We start from the raw sequence: 24,462 nt of genomic DNA, 5'->3' as shown, positions 1-24,462 counted from the left end.
CATCACTGACCCGTCGTTACGAGCGTGGTGATTGGTTGGTCCCCTCGGTCTGCTGGTTTCTGTGCATTCAGATTTAACTCGATCTGTACACGCTCAGATGTTTCAGAGTGAGTTTCTCAGCTTTGTGTTACAGTAACAGGATGTGAAGTGAAGCAGACTCACAACACATTAGCCAACCCTGTACTTTTGCTACAGATTGAGGAAAGGGTGTATACATATTTCCTGTTTCTCAGTTTTGTACAGCTCGTCACATGACTCTACTGCTTACATTGAAGTGAGTGAGACTTAAACTTGTTTTGGGGTGAGTGTTAAACACACTGTTACTTACAGATCACTGTTAACTGTTTGAAACTATCAGACCTGTTGTGGTCGGACCATTAAAAGAATATTTAGTAGTATTTTAGAATCTTTAGTAACATGATCAGTGTTACTGCTGTTGGTGTGCTGAGGAAAAATCTTTCTGTTGCGTTTCTCATGATGGTTATTTAAATGTACTAGCATCATACTCTAACATACTTTACTGAATACTTGTATTTACCTTCATTACCATATGTGTGAATACTTCTCTGTGATTTATGGTGTCATTTTTCTGAATCTGTCATGTAAGTATTTTACTAAGTATTGGTTGTCTACACAGTAATTTAAAGGAAAAAGACGCCAGTAATACTGTAAGTATTTTCATGTAAACAGTACAGTTTTTGAGAATTTTAGAGAAAGGGGGCAAAACAACTCCACTTCCTATATGTGCAATTCCACATTGCTATCAGTGCAGCTGACTGTATTATAGAGTAGCCCATTGATCAGAGATCACTGATCAATAACCATGAGTCCCACTCACAGAGAGTCAGGGAATGGCTGCAATCACAGCATTGTAACATGGTGACAGATGTACCCTCAGGCCCCCTCCTCGATTCAGAGATGGTCTTTCCCTTTTCAGTGACTGGAAGTGAAGACAGATGTAACATTGTACGAGACCATTGTTTCATCTGACTCCCTAACGACATCTCTCACCCTCTGTACGAAATCCAAGGTGTTCTGGATGTGGTGTTCAGAGCTGCCTTCCAAGACTCAAGATTTAAGGTCTTTATTGTCAATGCAACAATATACACAGTATACAGCGTACCGAAATGCCATTCATATAAATGCATGGTGCATTTATAAAAAAAATGGAGATAGATTATTTATATTCTTCTTTTAATATATTCTAAGAATATAAATAATCTATGTGCAAGAGATATGAAACTAGAAATTACAAATAAATAATAAATCGCTAAATTTGGGTTAAGTTAAGAGATAAAAAGGTACTATTAGCAACTATATCTATGTACAATAAACCAAGACAGGAATGAGACAATACAAAGTGGATTGTGCCATTAAAGTAAAGTGAGATGTTGTGCAGTGGTATTAAATATCAGGTTCAAGTTATGAGTCAGGATATTGTAGACGAGACAGGACGAAGACATGTGCAAGATGCAAAATGTGCAAATATAGTATAATTTAGATGTGTGTTCAGTAACTATGTGACTGAGTGTGCAGTAAGCGTATTGTTCCCAGGTCCAGTTTGTAGTGGATTTGTGGAAGTTTGTGTTGTTTTTGAGTCTTCTGATGAGTATTGCAAGGTGTTTGTAAAAGTGTTTGTGTTTGGTGGTAGTGAGTTTAGGGCTCTGACTGCTTGTAGGAAGAAGCTCTTGCAGTGTCTTTTTGTCTCGGTTTTGATGCTGTGAAATCGTCGGCCAGATAGAAGGAGGGAGAACAGTGCATGTGAGGGGTGGAAAGTGTCCTTCACTATGCTGTTCGCATGTCGGATGATGTGTTTGTGGTAGAGTTGGGACATGGGTGGGAGAGGGCCTCCAATGATCCTGTATACATATGTATACATATGTATTAGGGGTGCAACGATACACAAAATTCACGGTTCGGTTCGGTTCGATACTTTGGTGTCACGGTTCGATATTTTTTCGATACAAAAAAATGTTCATGCATTTTTAATTTGTCATTTATTAAAATTATAAATATATATTTTAACTCAAAAGTACAGTTTTTAAATTTAACCCTAACCCTTGTGCGTGTTTTTTATTTTGACAGCGAATGCGCACCTGCGGACCACTTATGTGCAGCCCTGGTTATTTAGCTCGTCATATTGCAGCCACAGAAATTCTTTTGTCCATGAAACCATAAAGCTGCACTTTCTTTTTGCCTTATAGTCTGATTTGTCATAACTTCTCCGTTTTGTGGTAAGCTTTTCTTTGGCTGTCACTTCTTCACCCTGACCTGTCTTATTTGGCTCAGCAGAACTAAAATATATATCCTGCTGCTTTTACACGCGCACTCACATAAGCTCAGCGATTCTCTGCGCGATCAACCTCTCACATGTTTAAGCTGCGGGAGATTTCACTTGTCATGTTTGCATAGTAAGCTAACGATTAATAAGACGATGTCAGAGGAATTGGTGCACAAATTATCATCACTCACAGATCAGTGCTGTCGCTCTCTATACACAGTTCGCACGATTGCAAAGTGAAAGCAAAAAAACGAGCGCAAATTCAAACGCGACTTCAATATGTCACATATTGACAGTGGCTCACCGATGCCAATGACATAATTACCCAGCTACATTTCTGAAAGAATGCAAAAGCATTGACATATATTTTTCCTACAATAGCCCGACGGGCAGGGCAGAGATAGATTTTGGTAGCCCAACTGAAAAAATCGCTAGCTCCGGGACGTCAGGCTAGCGATATTGCGAGCCCTGTATCTGATTGAGGAATCACTCATCTTTGGAAAAGAGAGTTTATTACAGAGAAATGGCTCTTTCCAAAATAAAAGCTATACTATCCGCTTCTTCTGGGCTATATTCTCAGCAGCATAAGGAGAATCATGTGCTAACAGCTGTCTAAATGACTCGGCTAAAGTTAGTAGCATGCTTGTTGTTTTTGTCTTTGCACTAGGATGATGTCGGCGTAAATGTGCAGTCATATTCGTTGTGTTCCCACTAGTGCTTTCAGGTTAATCTCGTTGAAATGACCTTAACCACAACACGGCAAATCTCCGTTAACGAGCTACCGCCGATCGCTCTGTGCATGGGGCTAGACGGCCAACACGTTAACGAGCTAACTGCGCTAGCACACTAGTTCACACCAATGTAATTGAGCATTGCATGGCAAACATACTGTTTTACTTTAGTCCATGACTCGCTTACCTTCAGGGTCATACGTCACATGAAAACCAAAATAATTCCAAACGCCAGATCTGAATGAGGGTGGGGGAGGTGCCCTGCGCTCTTCCTTCTGACGATGCTGTCTGTGTTGAGCACTCAGTGGATCTGCGCTGGACAGTGCAGCCTAGGCGGAGTAGTCGAACACAGATTCACTGAGCGCTCAACACAGACAGCATCGTCAGAAGGAAAATTGATAAAATAAATTACAAATGTTGTATTGTTCGATACATATGCGTACCGAACCGAAAGCACTGTATCGAACGGTTCAATATCGATACGAATATCGTTGCACCCCTAATATGTATATATATACATATGTATGTATACATATGTATGTATACATATGTATGTATACATACATATGTATACATATGTATGTATACATATACATATGTATACATATACATATGTATACATATGTATATGTATACATATGTATATATACAGTGGGGCAAAAAAGTATTTAGTCAGCCACCGATTGTGCAAGTTCCCCCACCTAAAATGATGACAGAGGTCAGTAATTTGCACCAGAGGTACACTTCAACTGTGAGAGACAGAATGTGAAAAAAAAATCCATGAATCCACATGGTAGGATTTGTAAAGAATTTATTGGTAAATCAGGGTGGAAAATAAGTATTTGGTCAATAACAAAAATACAACTCAATACTTTGTAACATAACCTTTGTTGGCAATAACAGAGGTCAAACGTTTACTATAGGTCTTTACCAGGTTTGCACACACAGTAGCTGGTATTTTGGCCCATTCCTCCATGCAGATCTTCTCGAGAGCAGTGATGTTTTGGGGCTGTCGCCGAGCAACACGGACTTTCAACTCCCGCCACAGATTTTCTATGGGGTTGAGGTCTGGAGACTGGCTAGGCCACTCCAGGACTTTCAAATACTTCTTACGGAGCCACTCCTTTGTTGCCCGGGCGGTGTGTTTTGGATCATTGTCATGTTGGAAGACCCAGCCTCGTTTCATCTTCAAAGTTCTCACTGATGGAAGGAGGTTTTGGCTCAAAATCTCACGATACATGGCCCCATTCATTCTGTCCTTAACACGGATCAGTCGTCCTGTCCCCTTGGCAGAAAAACAGCCCCATAGCATGATGTTTCCACCCCCATGCTTCACAGTAGGTATGGTGTTCTTGGGATGCAACTCAGTATTCTTCTTCCTCCAAACACGACGAGTTGAGTTGATACCAAAAAGTTCTACTTTGGTTTCATCTGACCACATGACATTCTCCCAATCCTCTGCTGTATCATCCATGTGCTCTCTGGCAAACTTCAGACGGGCCTGGACATGCACTGGCTTCAGCAGCGGAACACGTCTGGCACTGTGGGATTTGATTCCCTGCCGTTGTAGTGTGTTACTGATGGTGACCTTTGTTACTTTGGTCCCAGCTCTCTGCAGGTCATTCACCAGGTCCCCCCGTGTGGTTCTGGGATCTTTGCTCACCGTTCTCATGATCATTTTGACCCCACGGGATGAGATCTTGCGTGGAGCCCCAGATCGAGGGAGATTATCAGTGGTCTTGTATGTCTTCCATTTTCTGATGATTGCTCCCACAGTTGATTTTTTCACACCAAGCTGCTTGCCTATTGTAGATTCACTCTTCCCAGTCTGGTGCAGGTCTACAATACTTTTCCTGGTGTCCTTCGAAAGCTCTTTGGTCTTGGCCATGGCGGCGTTTGGAGTCTGACTGTTTGAGGCTGTGGACAGGTGTCTTTTATACAGATGATGAGTTCAAACAGGTGCCATTCATACAGGTAACGAGTGGGGGACAGAAAAGCTTCTTACAGAAGACGTTACAGGTCTGTGAGAGCCAGAGATTTTCCTTGTTTGAGGTGACCAAATACTTATTTTCCACCCTACTTTACGAATAAATTCTTTACAAATCCTACCATGTGGATTCATGGATTTTTTTTCACATTCTGTCTCTCACAGTTGAAGTGTACCTCTGGTGCAAATTACTGACCTCTGTCATCATTTTAAGTGGGGGAACTTGCACAATCGGTGGCTGACTAAATACTTTTTTTGCCCCACTGTATACATATGTATACATATACATATGTATACATATGTATATGTATACATATGTATACATATGTATATGTATACATATGTATACATATACATATGTATACATATGTATACATATGTATATGTATACATATGTATACATATACATATGTATACATATGTATATGTATACATATGTATATGTATACATATACATATGTATGTATACATATGTATACATATGTATATATATACATATGTATACATATGTATATATACTGACGTCGTGATGTCATGACGTAATCGGAGCACTAGGCGCGGTGACTCCCAAGCTAGGCGAGTGGCTCCAGCAGATCCCGGGAACAACATCGGAGATCTCTGTCCAGAAGAGCGCAGTCCTGGGAACAGCTAAGATACTGCAGGACCCTCAAGCTCCCAGGCCTCTGGTAGAGGACCCGAGCTGGAAGGATTGACCGCCCACAGGGGCGAGTGGGGAATTATATATACACATACATATACATACACACACACTTTATCACAACAACAGTTGAATTGAATTGAATTGACTTTTATTCTCTGACTATCAGGGAGCTCTCATGACGTCAGTCGACCTCTTGGACATTCTGGAGGAGTTGACAGGAAAGGAGTTTGATGACTTTAAGTGGTTCCTGCAGCAGGACAGCTGCCTGGAAGGCCTTCCATCAATCAAAGCATGTCAGCTGGAAAAAGCAGAAAGGCGGCACACCGTGACTCTGATGGTACAGATCTACAGACTTCCAGGAGCTGTGGAGGTGACCAGAAAGGTTCTAGAAAGGATCAGCAGGAATGACCTGTTGCAGAGCTTGTCTTCTCTCTCACACACACAGGCTCCTCTTCATCACCCTGAAGGTAAACTTGGAATTTTGGGTATTTAAGGAAGTCTTGAAAGACATAACTGAGCCAACTTTATTTATAGAGCACATTAAAAACAGCAACCACTGCCCAAAGTGCTGGACACACATGATAAATTTAGACAATAATATTAAGGGTTTTGGTAAAAAGTTTACAAAGAAAATCTTTACTTGTCCTACTGCTATCTCACTTCCACTATAACTGCTAACTGAGGGAGGGGAGGAAGAACATTAGAACATTATATATGATATATACATTAGGTGAGTGTGCAGTAGTAGCATGTATGCAGCAAGCAGGTGAATTCTGTACATTAAGTGAATTAAATAAGAATAGACAATCTGACTATTTTACAGAATCTGAACATATCTAAAATGAAAGGAATTTGAAATGTACATTGTGCCGGTGTGTTTAGAGTGTCTGGAAGAGAGTCCTGTCTCAGCCACTTATGGATGATGTGAGAGGGTGTGTGTGTGTGTGTGTGTGTGTGTGTGTGTGTGTGTGTGTGTGTGTGTGTGTGTGTGTGTGTGTGTGTGTGTGTGTGTGTGTGGGAGTGAGGGCACGGATGGCTTGGGGATAGAAGCTCCTCTTGAGTCTCTCTGTCCTTGCCCAGAAGATGCGGAACCTTCTACCAGATTGCAGAAGTTGGAACAGTTTGTTGCCAGGATGGGACGGGTCCTTCAGTATCTGCTCTAGTCCGGCATCTCCTGGTGTAGGTGTCCTGAAGCGGGGGGAGAGCAATCCTGCAGCAGCGTTCTGCTGTACGGATCACTCTCTGGAGAGCTTTTTGGTCCTTCACACAGCTGTTCCCAAACCACGATGTCATGTTCTGTGTGAGGATGCTCTCCACAGCGCCTGTATAGAAAGTCCTGAGGATCTTTGGAGAGACCCTGAACTTCGTCAGTTGTCGTAGGTGATACAGGCGCTGCCTAGCCTTTTTGGTCTGGACCTGAATGTGGGCAGCCCATGTCAGGTCTGAGGAGATGTGGACACCAAGATACTTGAAGGACTGCACCCTCTCCACTGGAGCTCCATTGATGATGATGGGCTTGTAGTCTCTGTGCTGACCCCTTCTGAAGTCCACCACCAGCTCCTTGTTCTTGCTGACGTTCAGCTGGAGGTGGTTGTCCTGGCACCACGATGCCAGATTCTTCACTTCATCCATGTAGGCCGCCTCATCGTTGTTGGAGATGGCACCCAACACCACTGTGTCGTCAGCAAACTTCACAATGGTGTTGGAGCCATGGGTGGCCACACAGTCTGAAGTGTAGAGGGAGTAGAGCAGTGGCGAGAGGACACATCCCTGAGGTGCTCCTGTGTTGATGGTGATGCTGTTGGAGAAGCACCTGCCCACCCTCACCACCTGAGTTCTGCCAGTGAGGAAGTCCAACACCCATGCACACAGATGGCTGTTAAGTCCCAGATCCCTCAGCTTTGTGAACAGTCTGCAGGGCACTATTGTGTTAAACGCTGAACTGTAATCAACAAACAGCATTCGCACATAGTTACCCTGTGTGAAGCTTCTACTCCTCCTCAGTGGAGAGTGTGCTCTCCTCCTGCCTCGTGTTTGGTACTCAGGGGCCACAACTGAAAACAGGAAGGCTGCACAGGGGTCATTAACAACTCCCAAATAACTTACTGGCTGCCCTCTGCCACCCCTGGAGGCCATCTCCAGATCCTCCTGTCTCAGGAAAACCAGGGGCATCACAGGCGAGCCCCGCCCACCACCTATTTGACCCGCTGCCCTCTCAGGCCAGTCAGGTCCCATACCTCCAGACTCATGTTAAGGTTCAAAATTGAGGAGGGAGAGTACAAACCACCCTTGGTCCAGAAGCTTTTGGTCAAACAATGATTTTAATGACTACACACGTGTGGGAAGAATAATCTGTGCACAGACAGGAATTAATCTTCGACTTCCTCAAAGCATACACAGATTTTATACCGTCAGGGCTTGATTTACTGACGCCCCTTCATGCGTCACAGACAGGATATATACACATACGTCAATATCAAAACCACAACGACTTTTGACACCGTTTAAAAGAACAATTGTCTTCTATCTTCATAACAGGTGCTTCCTGTCACTGCCGGATGCTCGCTTGTCATCCTGACACCTCAGCAGCAGTTCTGCGACAAACTGCTCTTTTTGCAACCCCAAGCAAAACATGATTAAACTTTCACCTATAAATGATTCTCTAACTGAGTGTGTGTGTGTGTGTGTGCTAACCACAATTGCACCCTATTTCACCTCGCGACTAGCTCCTGACCTCTAGACAGAGAGACAGAAGCCACTCTCAGATATGTAATAACTGAACTAAAACTATGGATATGTCATCTACTAAATAAATGTTTTCACCTGGAATACAAAGTTAATTTAATACCTGTATGCATAAAACCTTAAAGCCTTCTTAAAGCTATCTGTTACATTGTTAAAGCAATGATCATACTGCAGATTATATTATTAATGCAATGGTAATAATGAAGATTATTTAACAATAGCAGTAAAATAATTTCCCTGCTCCACACTCACCAACAGCTTCTTCCCCTGGGCCAGTCAGACTGCTAACAAACACTATCCTCCACCCACCACCCCAACAATCCCGACTCTAGAGTCTTTTCTTTGCACTACTTCCAAGCATTTGTTCTCCAGTGTGTGACTTTCTCTTGTTTGTTATTTATTCCTGCTGTCTACTATTCGTATTTTATTCTGGCACAGTCAGTGGAGAGCACCCAACACCGAAGAGAGGCATGAAAGCTGAAGAGTCCGCCTCCCATTTTACTTTTAAATATCCTGCCATGGTAAGCTGTGTGACAGGCAGGATGACGCACCCCTTAATTTTGCGGACGGATTGGCCCAGGTTCGGTAAATTAATTGGACTGTGTGTCAGTATGCAATCGCGGCCGGTAGGGACATGCGAGGTCTGTGTGGTGCTCAGCGGAGGAGTCAGTGGGGCCTTCTCGGGAGACCCCATCGGCTCCAGTTACACTCATTACCATTAATGGAGGTCCTGAGCGCATTGGCATGGACCTCATCGGGCCATTTCACACGGCTATCGCTTTGTGTTAGTTCTGGTGGATTTGCAAGGCAATATCCACAAACAGTGCCACTGCACACCATTTCTGCTAAGTGTGGCACAGGTGCTATTTCAGGTCATCTCTTGAGTCGGTATCCTGAAAAAGATACTGACTGACCAAAGAACTTCATAGATGTCTAGCTTTACGAATTGTAGGGCATTAAGCCTACCACCCTCAGTATGATGGGCTGGTGGAGCGGCTGAATAAGACCTTAATGTCCATGATTCGGAAGTTCGTTCACGAAGATGAACGCAACTGGGATCGTTGGTTGGACTCCAGATTCCACCATTCCTGCCTCCCTTCATTTGTGATGACCATTGCACACAGGTGTGGATGTGGATGTTGTGGATGTTGCTGCATTGCAACAGCATTTTGCAAATGTGTTCTCCCCCTTACCCAGCTGTATGACTGTTATGGTGCATCAATTTGACAAGCGGCCTGGCGTGATGGTCCGTTCACGACCCTACAGGTTACTGGAGCACAGAAGACAAATCATGCAAAGGGAATTGGCGGAGGTTTTGAAGCTGGGAGTAATAGAAGAGTCACACATCGCTTGGTGTAGCCCCATAGTTCTGGTAGTGAAGAAAGATGGATCTATACGGTTCTGCATAGACTATCGCAAGGTGAATGAGGTGTCACAGTTTGATGCTTATCCCATGCCGATGCTGGATTTAACCGAGGGCTACTGGCAGATTGCCTGGTCTGCAGAGTCAAAGTAAAAAAGGGCCTTCTCTACTCTTTACGGTTTGTACCAGTTCGTTACACTAATGTTCGGCTTGTTCGGAGCCCCTGCCACCTTCCAGCGTCTCAGAGACCGGTTGCTGCGTCCTTATGCTGCATATGCTGCAGCCGACCTAGAAGACATCATCATCAATAGTGACACTTGGGCGGAGCATATGCAGCGGGTGGTAGTGGTCCTGGAGTCTCTGAGGCAGGCGGGGTTCACGGCCAACCCGAAAAAGTGTGTGGTTGGACGGAGGGACGTATAGTTTCTGGGGTACCAATTGGGTTGTGAGCATGTGCAGCCACAGATGGATTAAACAGCAGCTATTGCATCCTGTCCGCGTCTCAAGACCGGCTAGGCCAGATGGCTCCCCGGCACAAATTGGGCGGTGGGGGGGTGGCACTGTGTGGTTGGTGGCTCAGCTGCAGGGGAGGAGTGGAGCAGCAGGTTCATGGTTTGGTGTCAGGGAGGCTGGTTTTGCACAGCCAGTGAGCATTTTGCATTCCCTATTTCAGTAGCAACCAGGCCTGGAGAGGAGGCTGCTGCTGGAGGAGAGCACTGGAGCCAGGGCAGCGTGCACTGGAAGGTCCCAAAAGGTGACATAAAGCAGATTGTGTGATAACAATAAAAAAACACAAACCACAGTTACGGAGTTGTGTCAGGTCCTTCTGAGATCACAGAAGTATTTTATGAGGATGGTCAGAGGGCAGAAGGGAGAATACACAAGTAAACTGCTGTTGCAATGCAGCAACATCTGCTGCGTGGGCTTTAATTGTCACAAGGAAGTGAGGCCACCTCATAATGAGCATTACCTGCTTGCTGTGTGACAACATAGGTTCCTTACACCTAGCAAGTAGTTTCATCCAGAGGGCTGGATCCAGGACCAGGGATTCACTAAATTCAGTAACCTGAGGACATTTTAACTCTGGCTTAACATTTTTTTTTTTAATTTTTACCAGTGCTGTTGTATTATTGATCTTCCTCTGAACAATGAAAGCTTAACTTTATGGAACTTTTTGTTTACTGCTTCCAACAACAACATGGGTATTCGTGAAATATACACAGCACACTTTGTATTTTTCCCCCCATGTTTGATACAGATGTGGTGGTTCCAGTACCAGAGCCTCGCCCCATCAAGTTTTTCCAGCAAATACTTCAATCAAACTTCCAGGACAAGTTTATGTGCACCCAAGAAGGTTGGACAGAAGATAAACAGCGTCTGGTTGATATCTACACAGAGCTGTACATCACAGCTGGGTATGATGTACATATCAACACACAGCATGAGATCCAGCAGATTGACAAAGTATGGAAGCCAGCAGAGCCAGAGAAACCTATTAGACCCACAGACATGTTCAAACATCCTTCAGGAGACTACAGACCCATCAAAACAGTGATGACCAATGGAATCGCAGGAATTGGAAAAACTTTCCTTGTTCACAAGTTTGTTTTGGACTGGGCTGAACAAATGTCCAATCAAGATGTGCATCTGATTTTCCCCTTCACCTTCCGTCAGCTGAATCCTCTGAAGGGAGAAAAGTTCAGTTTGGCAGAGCTCATTCATGAATGCATCCCAGAAACTGTAGGCATCCCACAGGAGGCTCTTAATTACATCTTTACAGATGTTCAGTCATCAGGAATCACCAACTATGACAAGAGTAAATTCAAACTTCTGTTTGTGTTTGATGGGCTGGATGAGAGCCGCCTTCATCTCGACCTTCATTCTGAAGACATTCGCTCTGTCGATGTAACAAAGGCAACTAAAACAGATGTCCTGCTGAGGAAACTCATCAATGGGAAACTGCTACGCTCTGCTCGCATCTGGGTAACCACACGGCCTGCAGCGGCCAATCAGATCCCTCGAGAGTTTATCAGCAGTACAACAGAGGTCAGGGGGTTCACCGACCAACAGAAAGAGGACTACTTCAGGAAGAGAGTCAAAGGTAAGGAGGAGGCTGACAAACTCATCTCCCATATCGTGACATCACGAAGCCTCCACATCATGTGCCACATCCCAGTCTTCTGCTGGATCACTGCAACAGTTCTGGAGGATGTGTTGAAAACCAGAGAGGGAGGAGAGCTGCCCAAGACTCTGACTGAGATGTACGCAGAGTTCCTGGTGTTTCAGATTGATCGGACAAAAGAAAAGTATGGCCCAGAGAAGAGCATTCAATACATTAAGTCATTAGCAAAACTGGCCTTTGAGCAGCTGGAAAAGGGCAACCTGATCTTCTATGAGAAGGATCTGAGAGAGAGCGGCATTGATTTCAGTGAAGCCTCGGTGTGCTCAGGAGTGTTCACAGAGATCTTCAAAGAAGATCGAGGAAGGAAAGGGAAAGACAAGATGTTCAGCTTCGTCCATCTGAGCGTTCAGGAGTTTCTGGCTGCTCTTTATGTGAGGATGTCGCTTATAAATAGCAACAAAAATGTGATGCTTTCACCACAGCCCTCAATGCGCAATCTTCAACTGCTTTTAAGTAAAACATCTTCAAAGAAGATCCACAGGATTTCGATTGACAGGGCCTTACAGAGTCCAAACGGACACCTGGACTTGTTCCTTCGCTTCCTCTTGGGTCTTTCACTGCAGACCAATCAGGATAAACTACAGAGCCTACTGAAAAAAACAGACTGTCAGTCAAAAACCAACCAGAAAACAATCCAGTATATCAAGGAGAAGCTCAGTGAGAATCTGTCTCCAGAGAGAAACATTAATCTTCTCCACTGTCTGAATGAACTAAATGATCGTTCTTTAATAGAGGAGATCCAACAGTATTTAAGTTCAGGAAGCCTCTCCACATATGAACTTTCTCCAGCTCAGTGGTCAGCTTTGGTCTTCATCTTACTGTCATCAGAAGAACATCTGCATGTTTTTGACCTGAAGAAATATTCTGCTTCTGCTTCAGAAGAAGCTTTTTTGAGGCTTTTGCCAGTGGTCAAAGCCTCCACCAAAGCTCTGTAGGTGCACAGATAACCAGATATTGCAATGGCATCACAGGTGCTAGTTTTTGTTAAATTATTTAAATTATGTAAAACTGATAGTCATCATATCTCATGAGGAAATTTGTTCAAACAATAATATAATTATTCATTTTATAATTACTACAGTAGTTTTTTATAGCATATAAACAGCATCACTATTTCCTCTACAGATTGAGTGGCTGTAATCTGTCAGAGAGAAGCTGTGAAGCTTTGTCTTCAGTTCTCAGTTCCCAGTCCTCCAATCTGAGAGAACTGGACTTGAGTAACAACAGTTTGCAGGGATTGGGTCTGAAGTTGCTCTCTGCAATACTGGAGACTCCTCACTGTACACTACAGAGCCTCAGGTAAGCTGAAATGTTGTATTATAATGCTGCAGTGGATTATGTTCCATGTTTATCATTTATCATCATTGTTTGTTTATACTTTAACTCATAAACACAACTGTATAGGAATTAATGCTGTCTGACTGCAAACAGGTGGACAGTGGTTTGTATCATATCTATCCAATAGACTCCAGTTTGTGCATGTAAATGGAGAGTCCTCTTCACACACTGAGGTTAATTATGGAGTTCCACAGGGTTCAGTGCTAGGACCAATTCTGTTTACATTATACATGCTTCCCTTAGGCAGCATCATTAGAAGACATAGCATACATTTACACTGCTATGCAGATGACACCCAGCTCTATCTGTCCATGACGCCAGATAACACACACCAATTAGTTAAACTGCAGGAATGTCTTAAAGACATAAAGACCTGGATGGCCGCTAACTTTCTGCTTCTTAATTCAGATCAAACTGAGGTTATTGTACTCGGCCCTGAAAAGCTTAGAAATATGGTATCTAAGCAGATTCTTACTCTGGATGGCATTACCTTGGCCTCCAGTAACGCTGTGAGGAACCTTGGAGTCATTTTTGACCAGGACATGTCCTTCAATGCACATATTAAACAAATATGTAAGACTGCGTTCTTCCATTTGCACAACATCTCTAAAGTTAGAAATATCCTGTCTCAGAGTGACGCTGAAAAACTAGTTCATGCATTTATTACTTCCAGGCTGGGCGACTGTAATGCATTATTATCAGGATGTCCTAAAAACTCACTGAAAAGCCTTCAGCTAATCCAAAATGCTGCAGCAAGAGTCCTGACAGGGACTAGAAAGAGAGAGCAGATTTCTCCTGTTTTGGCTTCCCTTCATTGGCTTCCTGTTAAGTCCAGAATTGAATTCAAAATCCTGCTCCTCACATACAAGGTCTTAAATAATCAGGCCCCTTCTTATCTTAATGACCTTGTAGTACCATATCACCCTATTAGAGCACTTCGCTCTCGCTCTGCAGGCCTACTTGTTGTTCCTAGAGTATTTAGAAGTAGAATGGGAGGGAGAGCCTTCAGTTTTCAGGCCCCTCTTCTGTGGAACCAGCTTCCAGTTTGGATTCAGGAGACAGACACTATCTCTACTTTCAGGATTAGGCTTAAAACTTTCCTTTTTGCTAAAGCATATAGTTAGGGCTGGACCAGGTGACCCTGAATCCTCCCTTAGTTATGCTGCAATAGACATGGGCTGCCGGGGGATTCCCATGATGCACTGAGTTTTTCCTTTCCAGTCACCTTTCTCACTTACTATGTATTAACAGACCTCTCTGCATTGAATCATATCTGTTATTAACCTCTGTCTCTCTTCCACAGCATGTCTTTATCCTGTCTTCCTTCTCTCACCCCAACCGGTCGCAGCAGATGGCCGCCCCTCCCTGAGCCTGGTTCTGCCGGAGGTTTCTTCCTGTTAAAAGGGAGTTTTTCCTTCCCACTGTTGCCAAAGTGCTTGCTCATAGGGGTCATATGATTGTTGGGTTTTTCTCTGTATCTATGAAGCGCCTTGAGGCGACTTATGTTGTGATTTGGCGCTATATAAATAAAATTGAATTGAATTGAATTGAATTAAATGCAAGTATATTTATTGCTGTTCGTTGCTTTCTGTCAGGTTGAATCAAACCAATCTCACAGCAAAATGCTGCCAGGACTTCTCACTATTTCTCAACTCCCAGTTCTCCAGTCTGAGAGACCTGGACCTGAGTAACAATGACCTGAAGGATTCAGGAGTGAGTCTACTCTCTGCTGGAATGGTTCATCATCACTTTAACCTACAGACGCTCAGGTCAGATCACATTGTGAAATATCTATGTAGTGCTCTGTTGCACTATTTGTACTTACCTTGATTATAAAAACTAAGGCTACAAGAAATTTTGTTTTTTTCATCAGGTTGAATCAAACTGGTCTTACAGAGAAATGCTGCCACCAATTGTCGTTGGTACTCAGCTCCCAGGTGTTAAGTCTGAGAATGCTGGACGTGAGTAACAACGATCTGCGCGATTTAGGCGTGACGCTACTCTCTGCTGGACTGAAGGATTCTGACTGTGCACTAGAGACTCTCAAGTAAGAAGATTACGCCTTGCAAACAGGAGGAAACTGTCATTGTTTTTATATATTGCTCCAGAACTATGTTTGGCAAAATCGGCTCATTTTGTTACTCTAAAACAGTACAAGAGTTGACTTCAGCCTTCACAATACCTTCTAAGATTATTTGAGAAGATTGTTTTAAAATATAGCTCTAATCCATTCACTAATAACTGTGGCAAAGGACATCTAACCCCTAACTGCTAACTATTTTCTTTGTAAGTTTGCATCTTTGCAAACTTTCAATACCTATGAGAGTGCTTTGGTTAACCACTAAATTGCCTTGCTGAGTCACAGCAGTTACAGTAGCTCTTCCATGCTTTGTTGCTTTGTTATTTGTCACTTCTTTTTTACTCCTGGGATTTTCATTTTTTTGTTATTTTAGAGTCCAGTGTTTACACACAAGACTAAATTACGGTACTGAGCATGTCAGTGATACTACATGGAACAGCACTTGTTATCATTGACGAGCTACAGAGGAGACAACTGGGCTGAGAGATGAGTTAGCTCCGGAGCTGGTGATGAGAGAGATGAGGAAATATAAGCTGACCATTCCACTGTCATTATGTGATGTCCTTGGACAATATGAAGGATGACCTCAGAGAACTTATTAAGACCCAGAAAATACTAAATGTTAAGTATGATGGGTTTCACAGAAAGGTTTTTAGGAGGGATGTCGATTTGAATAGTAAGAGGAAACATGTAGAAAGTGCACTGAAGACATCCTATGTCAGATTTCACCTGGATTAACAAGGTCTGTGTCAGGTGCAGAGGAACTAGGATACATTGACGAGAAGTGGAACAAGAATCCATAAGTGAACAAGGGATGAGAATGGGGACCTGTTGGAATGGAAAGTAATTCCAGCTCAAAGGGTTACATGAAGTGGATGTGGATCCTATGGACACCCATTCTTTGACACCCAACATTTGGACCAATGGCAAAACAACTGGTAGTTTAGTGTTCCTTAGAGATTGATGATGTACAACACAAGTGCTACGGCAAGGGGGTGCCATCAGGTCGTCATCATCCCCACCCTCCTAGATTGGGTGACATTCTTGAGATGCTTGGCTACAACTTGAACAGCCAAAATCAAGATAGCACAGAAGTTCGTGGCAGAAAGTTGTGATTAAGAAATGGGTGACTAAGAAGCACAGAAAGCTGGCCATACCTGAGGCCTTGGGAACTGCTAAGCAAAGACTCACAGCTACCCATTTGAAGAGGTATATGAGAACGTTGGAAGCCAGGAGAATAAACCAACTGTTCTCCACGGATGTGTAGTGTCAATGGCAGGAAAACAATTTGAGAGCAGCCCCACCAAAGTTGGAGACTGAGGAATACTAGAAGACCATATGGGAGAAGACTCAACTTATAACAACAATGTTCAATGGCTAGTGGATCTAAGAGCAGACCATATCAATCTCCCTGAACAGGATCCAGTAACCATCACAGTGGGAGACATCCAAGAAAGAGTCTCAAGTATGAAGAGATGGACAGTACCAGCCCTTGACATGACGCTAACAGCATTCCACATGTGTCTAGCAGCACAAATATACCTGCTGCTAATGGATGAGACACACCCAGAATGGCTAACTGATAGCCCTAATCCTCAAGGATTATCAGGAGGGAAAAGTCCCATCCTGCCTCAGCTCCTGTACTAGAATTATATAAGATCAACAGGAACCTTAGGCCACCTTCAAGCAAATTACACCACAAAGTGAGAGATTTACCAAAGAGATGCTTTGTCCTTACTGCTGTTATGCATAGGCCTGAACCACCTCAGCCAGATCGTTGACAAGAGAGGCTACGGATACCGACTACAGAATGGAGCAATTGTTAGCCACCTCCTCTCTTTGGATGACATCAAGCTGAATGCCAGGACTGGAGAAGACATCGACTGATTCATACCACTTGGATGTAGAGCAGCGACATCAGAATGTCATTTAGATTAGAGAAGTGTAGTCGGATAGTAACAAAGAGAGGGAAGGTAGTCAGAAGTGAGGAGATTACATTACCAGATAGTAAGGACAGTCACAAGTACCTGGGGCACCACAGGCAAATTGGAACCGTGAAGAGGTCTCTAGGAAAGCTGCAACCACCAAGTACCTGCAGAGGGTCAGGCAAGTCCTGAGGAGTCAGCTGAATGTAACTAAGAAGTTAAGGAAGTCCAGACACTTTTCTTTCCAAGCTCCTTAGACTACGATGACCTGGAGGACTGAGAACCTTCACAGACACAAGAGGAAAAAGAACAGTAGCCATCATGGAAAAACAGCACAGAGGCACTAATCATGGCAGCACAGGAATAACCTCTGAGCACACTGACAACACCAGGCAAGACCCCAGGTGGAGGCTATGTAAAGATACCCCTGAGACAATCCAGCACATAACAGCAGGGTATGAGATGCAAAGGGAGTGCATACATGGAACGCCATAACCAAGTCGCTGGTATAGCATATAGGAACATCTGTGTCGAGTATGGCCTGGACGTCCCGAGGTTGAATCGGGATATGCCCCCTAGAGTGGTTGAGAATGACTGAGCTGAGATCCTGTGGGACGTCCAGAGACAGACAAAAGGGTGACAGCTATCCAACGGGACACAGTAGTTGTTAATACATTTAGCTATAATGAGTCATACATAACAAATTTCCCACGTGTGGGACTAATAAAGGTTATCTTATAGCAACATTAGGGAGGAACATGAGAAGCTGAGAGACGAGCTGGAGAAGATGTGGAGGGTGAAGGTAACAGTGGTCCCAGTGGTAATCAGAGCATTAGGTGCAGGGACCCCCAAGCTAGGTGAGTGGCTCCAGCAGATCCAGGAACAACATCTGAGATCTCTGTCCAGAAAAGCATAGCCCTAGGAACAACAAAATAAAGCAAAACAATGCTCCCTCACCCTGCTCACTGCTCAGTTAACACACAATGACACACCTGAGTATTTACTCAGGCTACAATAACTTTGGACACTTGATTCAGTAAAAGCACTGCGCACATCATGTTCTTTCCTCCCCACGCCCTCATAACCTGTATATATTTCTTAATTTCAAATGTGTATTCTATATCTGTATTTAGTTATTGTACAGGGTGGGCATTTATATGGATACACCGTAATAACATGGGAATGGTTGGTGATATTAAAGTCCTGTTTGTGGCACATTAGTATATGTGAGGGGCAAAATCCTCAAGATGGGCGGTGACCATGGTGGCCATTTAGAAGTCGGCCATCTTGGATACAACTTTTGTTTTTTCAATAGGAAGAGGGCCATGTGACACATCAGACTTATTGGTAATGTCACAAGAACAACAATGGTGTGCTTGGTTTCAACGTAACTTTATTCTTTCATGAGTTATTTACAAGTTTCTGACCACTTATAAAATGTGTTCAATGTGCTGCCGATTGTGTTGGATTGTCAGTGCAACCCTCTTCTCCCACTCTGCACACACTGATAGCAACACCACAGGAGAAATGCCAGCACAGCCATCCAGTATCCGTAGTTTCAGGTGCTGCACATCTCGTATCTTCACACCATAGACAATTGCCTTCAGATGACCCCAAAGATAAAAGTCTAAGGGGGTCAGATCGGGAGACCTTGGGGGGCCATTCAACTGGCCCATGACGACCAATCCACTTTCCAGGAAACTGTTCATCTAGGAATGCTCAGACCTGGCACCCATAATGTGGTGGTGAACCATCTTGCTGGAAAAACTCAGGGAACGTGCCAGCTTCAGTGCATAAAGAGGAAACACATCATCATGTAGCAATTTCAAATATCCAGTGGCCTTGAGGTTTCCATTGATGAAGAATGGACCCACTATCATTGTACCCCATATACCACACCAAACCATCACTTTTGTTGTTCCAACAGTCTTGGAGGGATCCATCCAATGTGGGTTAGTGTCAGACCAATAGCGGTGGTTTTGTTTGTTAACTTCACCATTCACATAAAAGTTTGCCTCATCACTGAACAAAATCTTCTGCGTGAACTGAGGGTCCTGTTCCAGTTTTTGTTTTGCCCATTCTGCAAATTCTGTGCGCTGATCTGGGTCATCCTCGCTGAGATGCTGCAGTAGCTGGAGTTTGTAAGGGTTCCATTTGTGAGTAGCTAATATCCGCCAAAGGGATGTTCGACTAATGCCACTCTTAGCAAATCCAACACTGAACCAGTTTCACGAAACTTAGCAAGCAGTTTGCTAACTGTAGCATGGGAGATGGGTGGTCTCGTAGGGTGTCTTGCATTGAAATCTGCTGCAATGACCCGGTTACTGCGTTCACCAGATATCAACACAATTTCGATCCTCACGTGTTAACCTCTTCGACATGTCAATGGCTGTGAACAAAGAGAAACTTGTAAATAACTCATGAAAGAATAAAGTTACGTTGAAACCAAGCACACCATTGTTTTTCTTGTGACATTACCAATAAGTTTGATGTGTCACATGGCCCTCTTCCTATTGAAAAAACAAAAGTTGTATCCAAGATGGCCGACTTCTAAATGGCCACCATGGTCACCGCCCATCTTGAGGAGTTTGCCCCCTCACATATACTAATGTGCCACAAACAGGACTTTAATATCACCAACCATTCCCATGTTATTACGGTGTATCCATATAAATGCCCACCCTGTATATTCATGTTGTGTGCATTTATTTTGATATACAATCCACTTATTATATATTATGTAAATATATAGAGAAAAAATCCTATCCTTTAGTTCTGTATTAGCATTTTCACCATTATACTAAGACAAACTCATACACAGATACTCCTTTCATTATTTTTTATATTTTTAAGTTGCAACAAAATAACGATTGAAAAATAAAAGCTAAGATAGTGTGTGTGTGTGTGTGTGTGTGTGTGTGTGTGTGTGTGTGTGTGTGTGTGTGTGTGTCTGTCTGTCTGTCTGTCTGTCTGTCTGTCTGTCTGTCTGTCTGTCTCCAGGCTGTCAGGCTGCCAGATCACAGAGGAGGGCTATACTTCTCTGGCCTCATCTCTGAATTCCAATCCTTCCCATCTGAGAGAGCTGGATCTGAGCTACAATCACCCAGGAGACTCAGGAGTGAAGCTTCTTTCTGCTGGGCTGAAGGATCCTCAGTGGAGACTTGAAACTCTCTGGTATGAACAGCACACTGGCAGGCTGACGCCTTTCAACTCACCGTCTGCTCCAACAGTGCAGACTGACAGTAAACTGATGAGCTGAGTCCCTGTCCTCACTCATTACATTAATTTCAGTCATGTTTTCAACACTGCTGCAAAATAACTGAGAAGGTTAGTTATCAGCTTACATAGTTACTCACTACCTCGGTACTTGGTATTATTATTAATAACAATAATAATAATAATAGTACATTCTATTTAAGAAAGCGCCTTTCAAAACACTCAAGGACACTGTACACAAGCAATAACAGGAACAAACATAATAAGGATAAAACGTTGAGCAAATAAATAAAATAAATTAAAGTAGCAGGATGGACAAATGTATGTGGAATAGGCTAATGTGAACAGGTGAGTTTTGAGTCTGGATTTAAAAAGAGGGAGGGAAGTGATGTTTCTTATCTCAGGAGGAAGGGATGATGGGGGGCAGAGCAGCAGAAAGCCTTGCGCCCCACGGTGGCTAGCTGGGGGAAGGGACGGAAAGAGAAAGAGAGGAGGAGGATGTGAGACATGGAGAAGGGATGGTGAGCTGAACCAGGTCAGAGAGGTATGAAGGCGAGAGATGATGGATAGCCTTGAACGTGTACAAAAGTATCTTGAAATTGATGCGGTATTTAACTGGAAGTCAGTGAAGCTGCTGCAGAGCAGGAGTGATGTGGTGCATAGAAGGAGTCCTGGTGATGATACGAGCAGCAGAGTTCTGGACACGCTGAAGCTGATGGATAGATTTTTGACTAAGATCAAAAACTCTCCTCTCCTCTGTCTTCATTATTCTCAATGCAAATGACTTTACTTCCCAGCAGCAGTAACACCAAGATACTTACTGTTACTGACAGAAGTCCAGCAGTCTCCTGTCGGGCGACGTGTTTGGCTACAGCTAAAGCTAAAGGCTTGTGCTTTTTCTCCTTTTCAGTTTCATTCAGCTGATGAATTTTTGACATTATTGTGCTTCTTGTTGGAGACTTGTGAAATGCATCTTGAGAGGCAACTTGCAACACCTTTGTAAAGCCTGTGTCCTCAACAATATTAATAGATCTGCAGTTTGTTGCAATTCACTTGGTAATTGTGTCAGTCAGTTTGTCCGAGGTAGACTTACTGAGTTCCCGACGCTCTATGAGGGGACGCGCTAGCCAAAGTGCTAGCAGCATCTCTGACTAATGTAAGCTCCGCGTTAATGTTTTAATGGTAAATGGCCTGTATTTGTATAGCGCTTTTACTAGTCCCCTCTAGGGACCCCAAAGCGCTTTACACACCCAGTCATCCACACATTCACACACTGGTGATGGCAGCTACAGTTGTAGCCACAGCTGCCCTGGGGCAGACTGACAGAAGCGAGGCTGCCATATTGCACCATCGGCCCTTCTGGCCACCACCAGTAGGCAACGGGTGAAGTGTCTTGCCCAAGGACACAACGACCGAGACTGTCCGAGCCGGGGCTAGAACCGGCAACCTTCCGATTACGAGGCGAACTCCCAACTCTTGAGCCACGATCGCCCTAAGCTGAGAATACATAAAGTATTGTGCACAATGTGCACAATAATTTATGTCGGTCGACTGCTCCGTCTTGTTGCTTTTTATACTCAAATTTCCCACAAGAGGGCCAGTGTGCTGTTTGTCATCATCCATATTGATTTGGTTGGTTCTGCTGCCCGTCACTACCAGATCTACTGCACATGTGCAAAGGTAACTCTACTTGGACAAACTGCCCCAAATGCGCTGACAGAGACATTTCAGGGATTTTGAGTCATTCAGCGCTGCAGATGTGTTAATTGCGTTAAAAATTTTAATCGGATTAATCGTGACGAATCCACGTTGATTTTGACAACCCTAATATTAATCAGACTTTGTTTCTTCCTCCAGGCTGGAACATTGTGGAGAGCAGAGGCTGAGACCCGGTCTAAAGAAGTGTGAGTGTGTGTTCACTTATTTAAATCAGAAATGTGTGTGTGTGCATTCATTCTCAGTCTGACTGGAGATCCAAACAATAAACTCCTTAACTTTTCCTCTTATTAACAGTCAGCGTGTGAATAAAGCAGCACGTAAAAGCTTCAGACGATAAAGCGTTTGCTGTTTCCTCTCTCCATCAGATTTCTGTGCACTTGTACCGGACACAAATACATTACACAGAAACCTCAAACTATCTGACAACAACAGGAAGCTGACACGTGTGATGGAAGAGCAGCCATATCCCTTTCACTCAGAGAGGTTTCACTCCTTTGTGCAAATCGTGTGTACCAGTGGACTGACTGGTCGCCGTTACTGGGAGGTGGAGTGGGAAGGAGTGATTGACATAGCAGTGAGTTACAGAGAAAACAGAAACACTTTCCAGAGGGTTCGGTTTGGAGACAATAACTACTCGTGGAGTCTAAGGTGCTCTCATGTTGGGTTCTATGCAATGCACAATAACAGAGGAACACGCGTCTCCTCCTCTGTCCTCGACAGAATAGCAGTGTACGTGGACTGGCCTGCTGGCATGCTGTCCTTCTACAGAATCTCCTCTGACTCACTGATCCACCTCCACACCTTCAACACCACATTCACTGAACCTGTGTATCCTGGGTTCTGGTTGTCCAATCACTCCTCGGTGTCTCTGTGTTCTCTGTAGCAGGGAGATCCTCCAGTGAGGACACGCACTGACACACATGAACAGATGTTTATTATTCTTTTCTCGTCTGGTAGTTTAGACCGATCCGAGTCTGGTTAAGTCCTCAGACATCGGAGAAAGCCCTGGCTTGCACTGAACACTTGTCGGCACTTGGTGGCGCCACAGCGAATGTAATCGCTAGAATGGACCGGATGGATGGACTGATGGTGAATAATACAGACGACCTGTGACATTCTGCATCATAAACATGTTCATTTCATCAGATTACTGGCCTGCTTCTGTGGTTCTGAGTTTAGATGTAAATGTGCATTAAACTACAAATCACATAACGGCTGACACAGTGTTGTACGGATGTTTCTTTTCTTTCATTCTGATCTTCAGATTTAGACTCAATCATCGAACTGAAGCTCAGATTTATTTTTCTGCATAAACTGCATCTTTTAAGTGATTTTCTTTTGACTGTGCATTTTGTGCATCTCTAAATCTTATCACTAGAGAATAAAGCAAACTTCACAGACAGTTAACAGGAGAAAGGAAGCGAGTCACGCCTGATGTGTGATTTCTGTCTAGTTCAAATCGAGAGTTCACGCTGGACCTTATCTCTGGTGACCTGAAACTTTCCTGCTGCTGACCCCATGTGGCGACACAGTTTTGTGTTATACACATGAGGACAGTCCAGAGAAAAACAGCTCTTTATTACAGAGGCTCAAAAATGAATAAGACTCATTTCCAGTGACGGTGAAATTAAATCTGGCTCAGCTGTCAGTTCCTGTTCCTCTTACTGCTGAGAAGATGATCCAACCGCCACAAGATTGGTTCAGATCTCTAGATTCATGTATGTCCAAATTCCTTTGGAAAAATAAACCCCCACGTATAAGCTTAAAAACACTACAAAAGACCAAGGATAAAGGAGGACTAGAACTGCCTAACTTTCAGCACTACTTCTTAGCCAACAGGCTTCAGTTTATCTCAGGATGGCTAAAACACACCCTCTTAGATGAACCTTGGCTAGATGTAGAACAAGCACTTTGCAATAATCTAGAGATTTCAGACCTACCATTTATCAGCTCAAACATCCAACGACATGAATGCTTTAAAAGCATCAACATCAGCTCTTCTCTGACAGCATGGTGGGAGTTTCTAAAATTGACGGCGTCTTCATTAATCCCATGCAAACGTACACCTATCTGGAACAACCCTGACATATTACAAAACAATAATATGATAAACTTTCCAGATTGGAGTGATAAAGGAATCAAATATTTAGAACATATACTAGAAGGAACAGAATTTATTTCATTTGACGGACTAGTTACACAATATGGGATCAACAAGAAAAGATTTTTAGAAT

The 24,462-nt window shown here is 43.5% G+C and overlaps 1 protein-coding gene across 6 annotated transcripts; it reads left to right on the top strand.

Moving 5' to 3' along the window:
- LOC101482260 (NACHT, LRR and PYD domains-containing protein 3) lies at positions 1-23,447 on the top strand. Of its 6 annotated transcripts, XM_076885411.1 has the most exons (10): positions 140-301; positions 5,555-5,724; positions 5,827-6,127; positions 11,027-12,881; positions 13,076-13,249; positions 14,884-15,057; positions 15,162-15,335; positions 20,294-20,467; positions 22,367-22,413; positions 22,594-23,447. In XM_076885411.1, exons 3-10 carry the CDS (start codon positions 5,836-5,838, stop codon positions 23,109-23,111), a joined length of 3,408 nt encoding a protein of 1,135 aa, XP_076741526.1. In that variant the 5' UTR covers positions 140-301; positions 5,555-5,724; positions 5,827-5,835; the 3' UTR covers positions 23,112-23,447. The 6 variants fall into 6 exon arrangements, with proteins under 6 accessions (XP_024658504.2, XP_024658505.2, XP_076741526.1 ...); XM_024802736.2 differs by lacking the exons at positions 140-301; positions 5,555-5,724 and adding an exon at positions 1-107; XM_076885412.1 differs by lacking the exon at positions 5,555-5,724 and having other exon boundaries at positions 140-274.
- Positions 23,448-24,462: the final 1,015 nt, after the last annotated feature.

This window comes from Maylandia zebra, linkage group LG6 (assembly GCF_041146795.1).
Source record: "Maylandia zebra isolate NMK-2024a linkage group LG6, Mzebra_GT3a, whole genome shotgun sequence".
NCBI lineage: Eukaryota > Metazoa > Chordata > Actinopteri > Cichliformes > Cichlidae > Maylandia > Maylandia zebra.
This window is presented reverse-complemented; position numbering and strand designations above follow the sequence as displayed.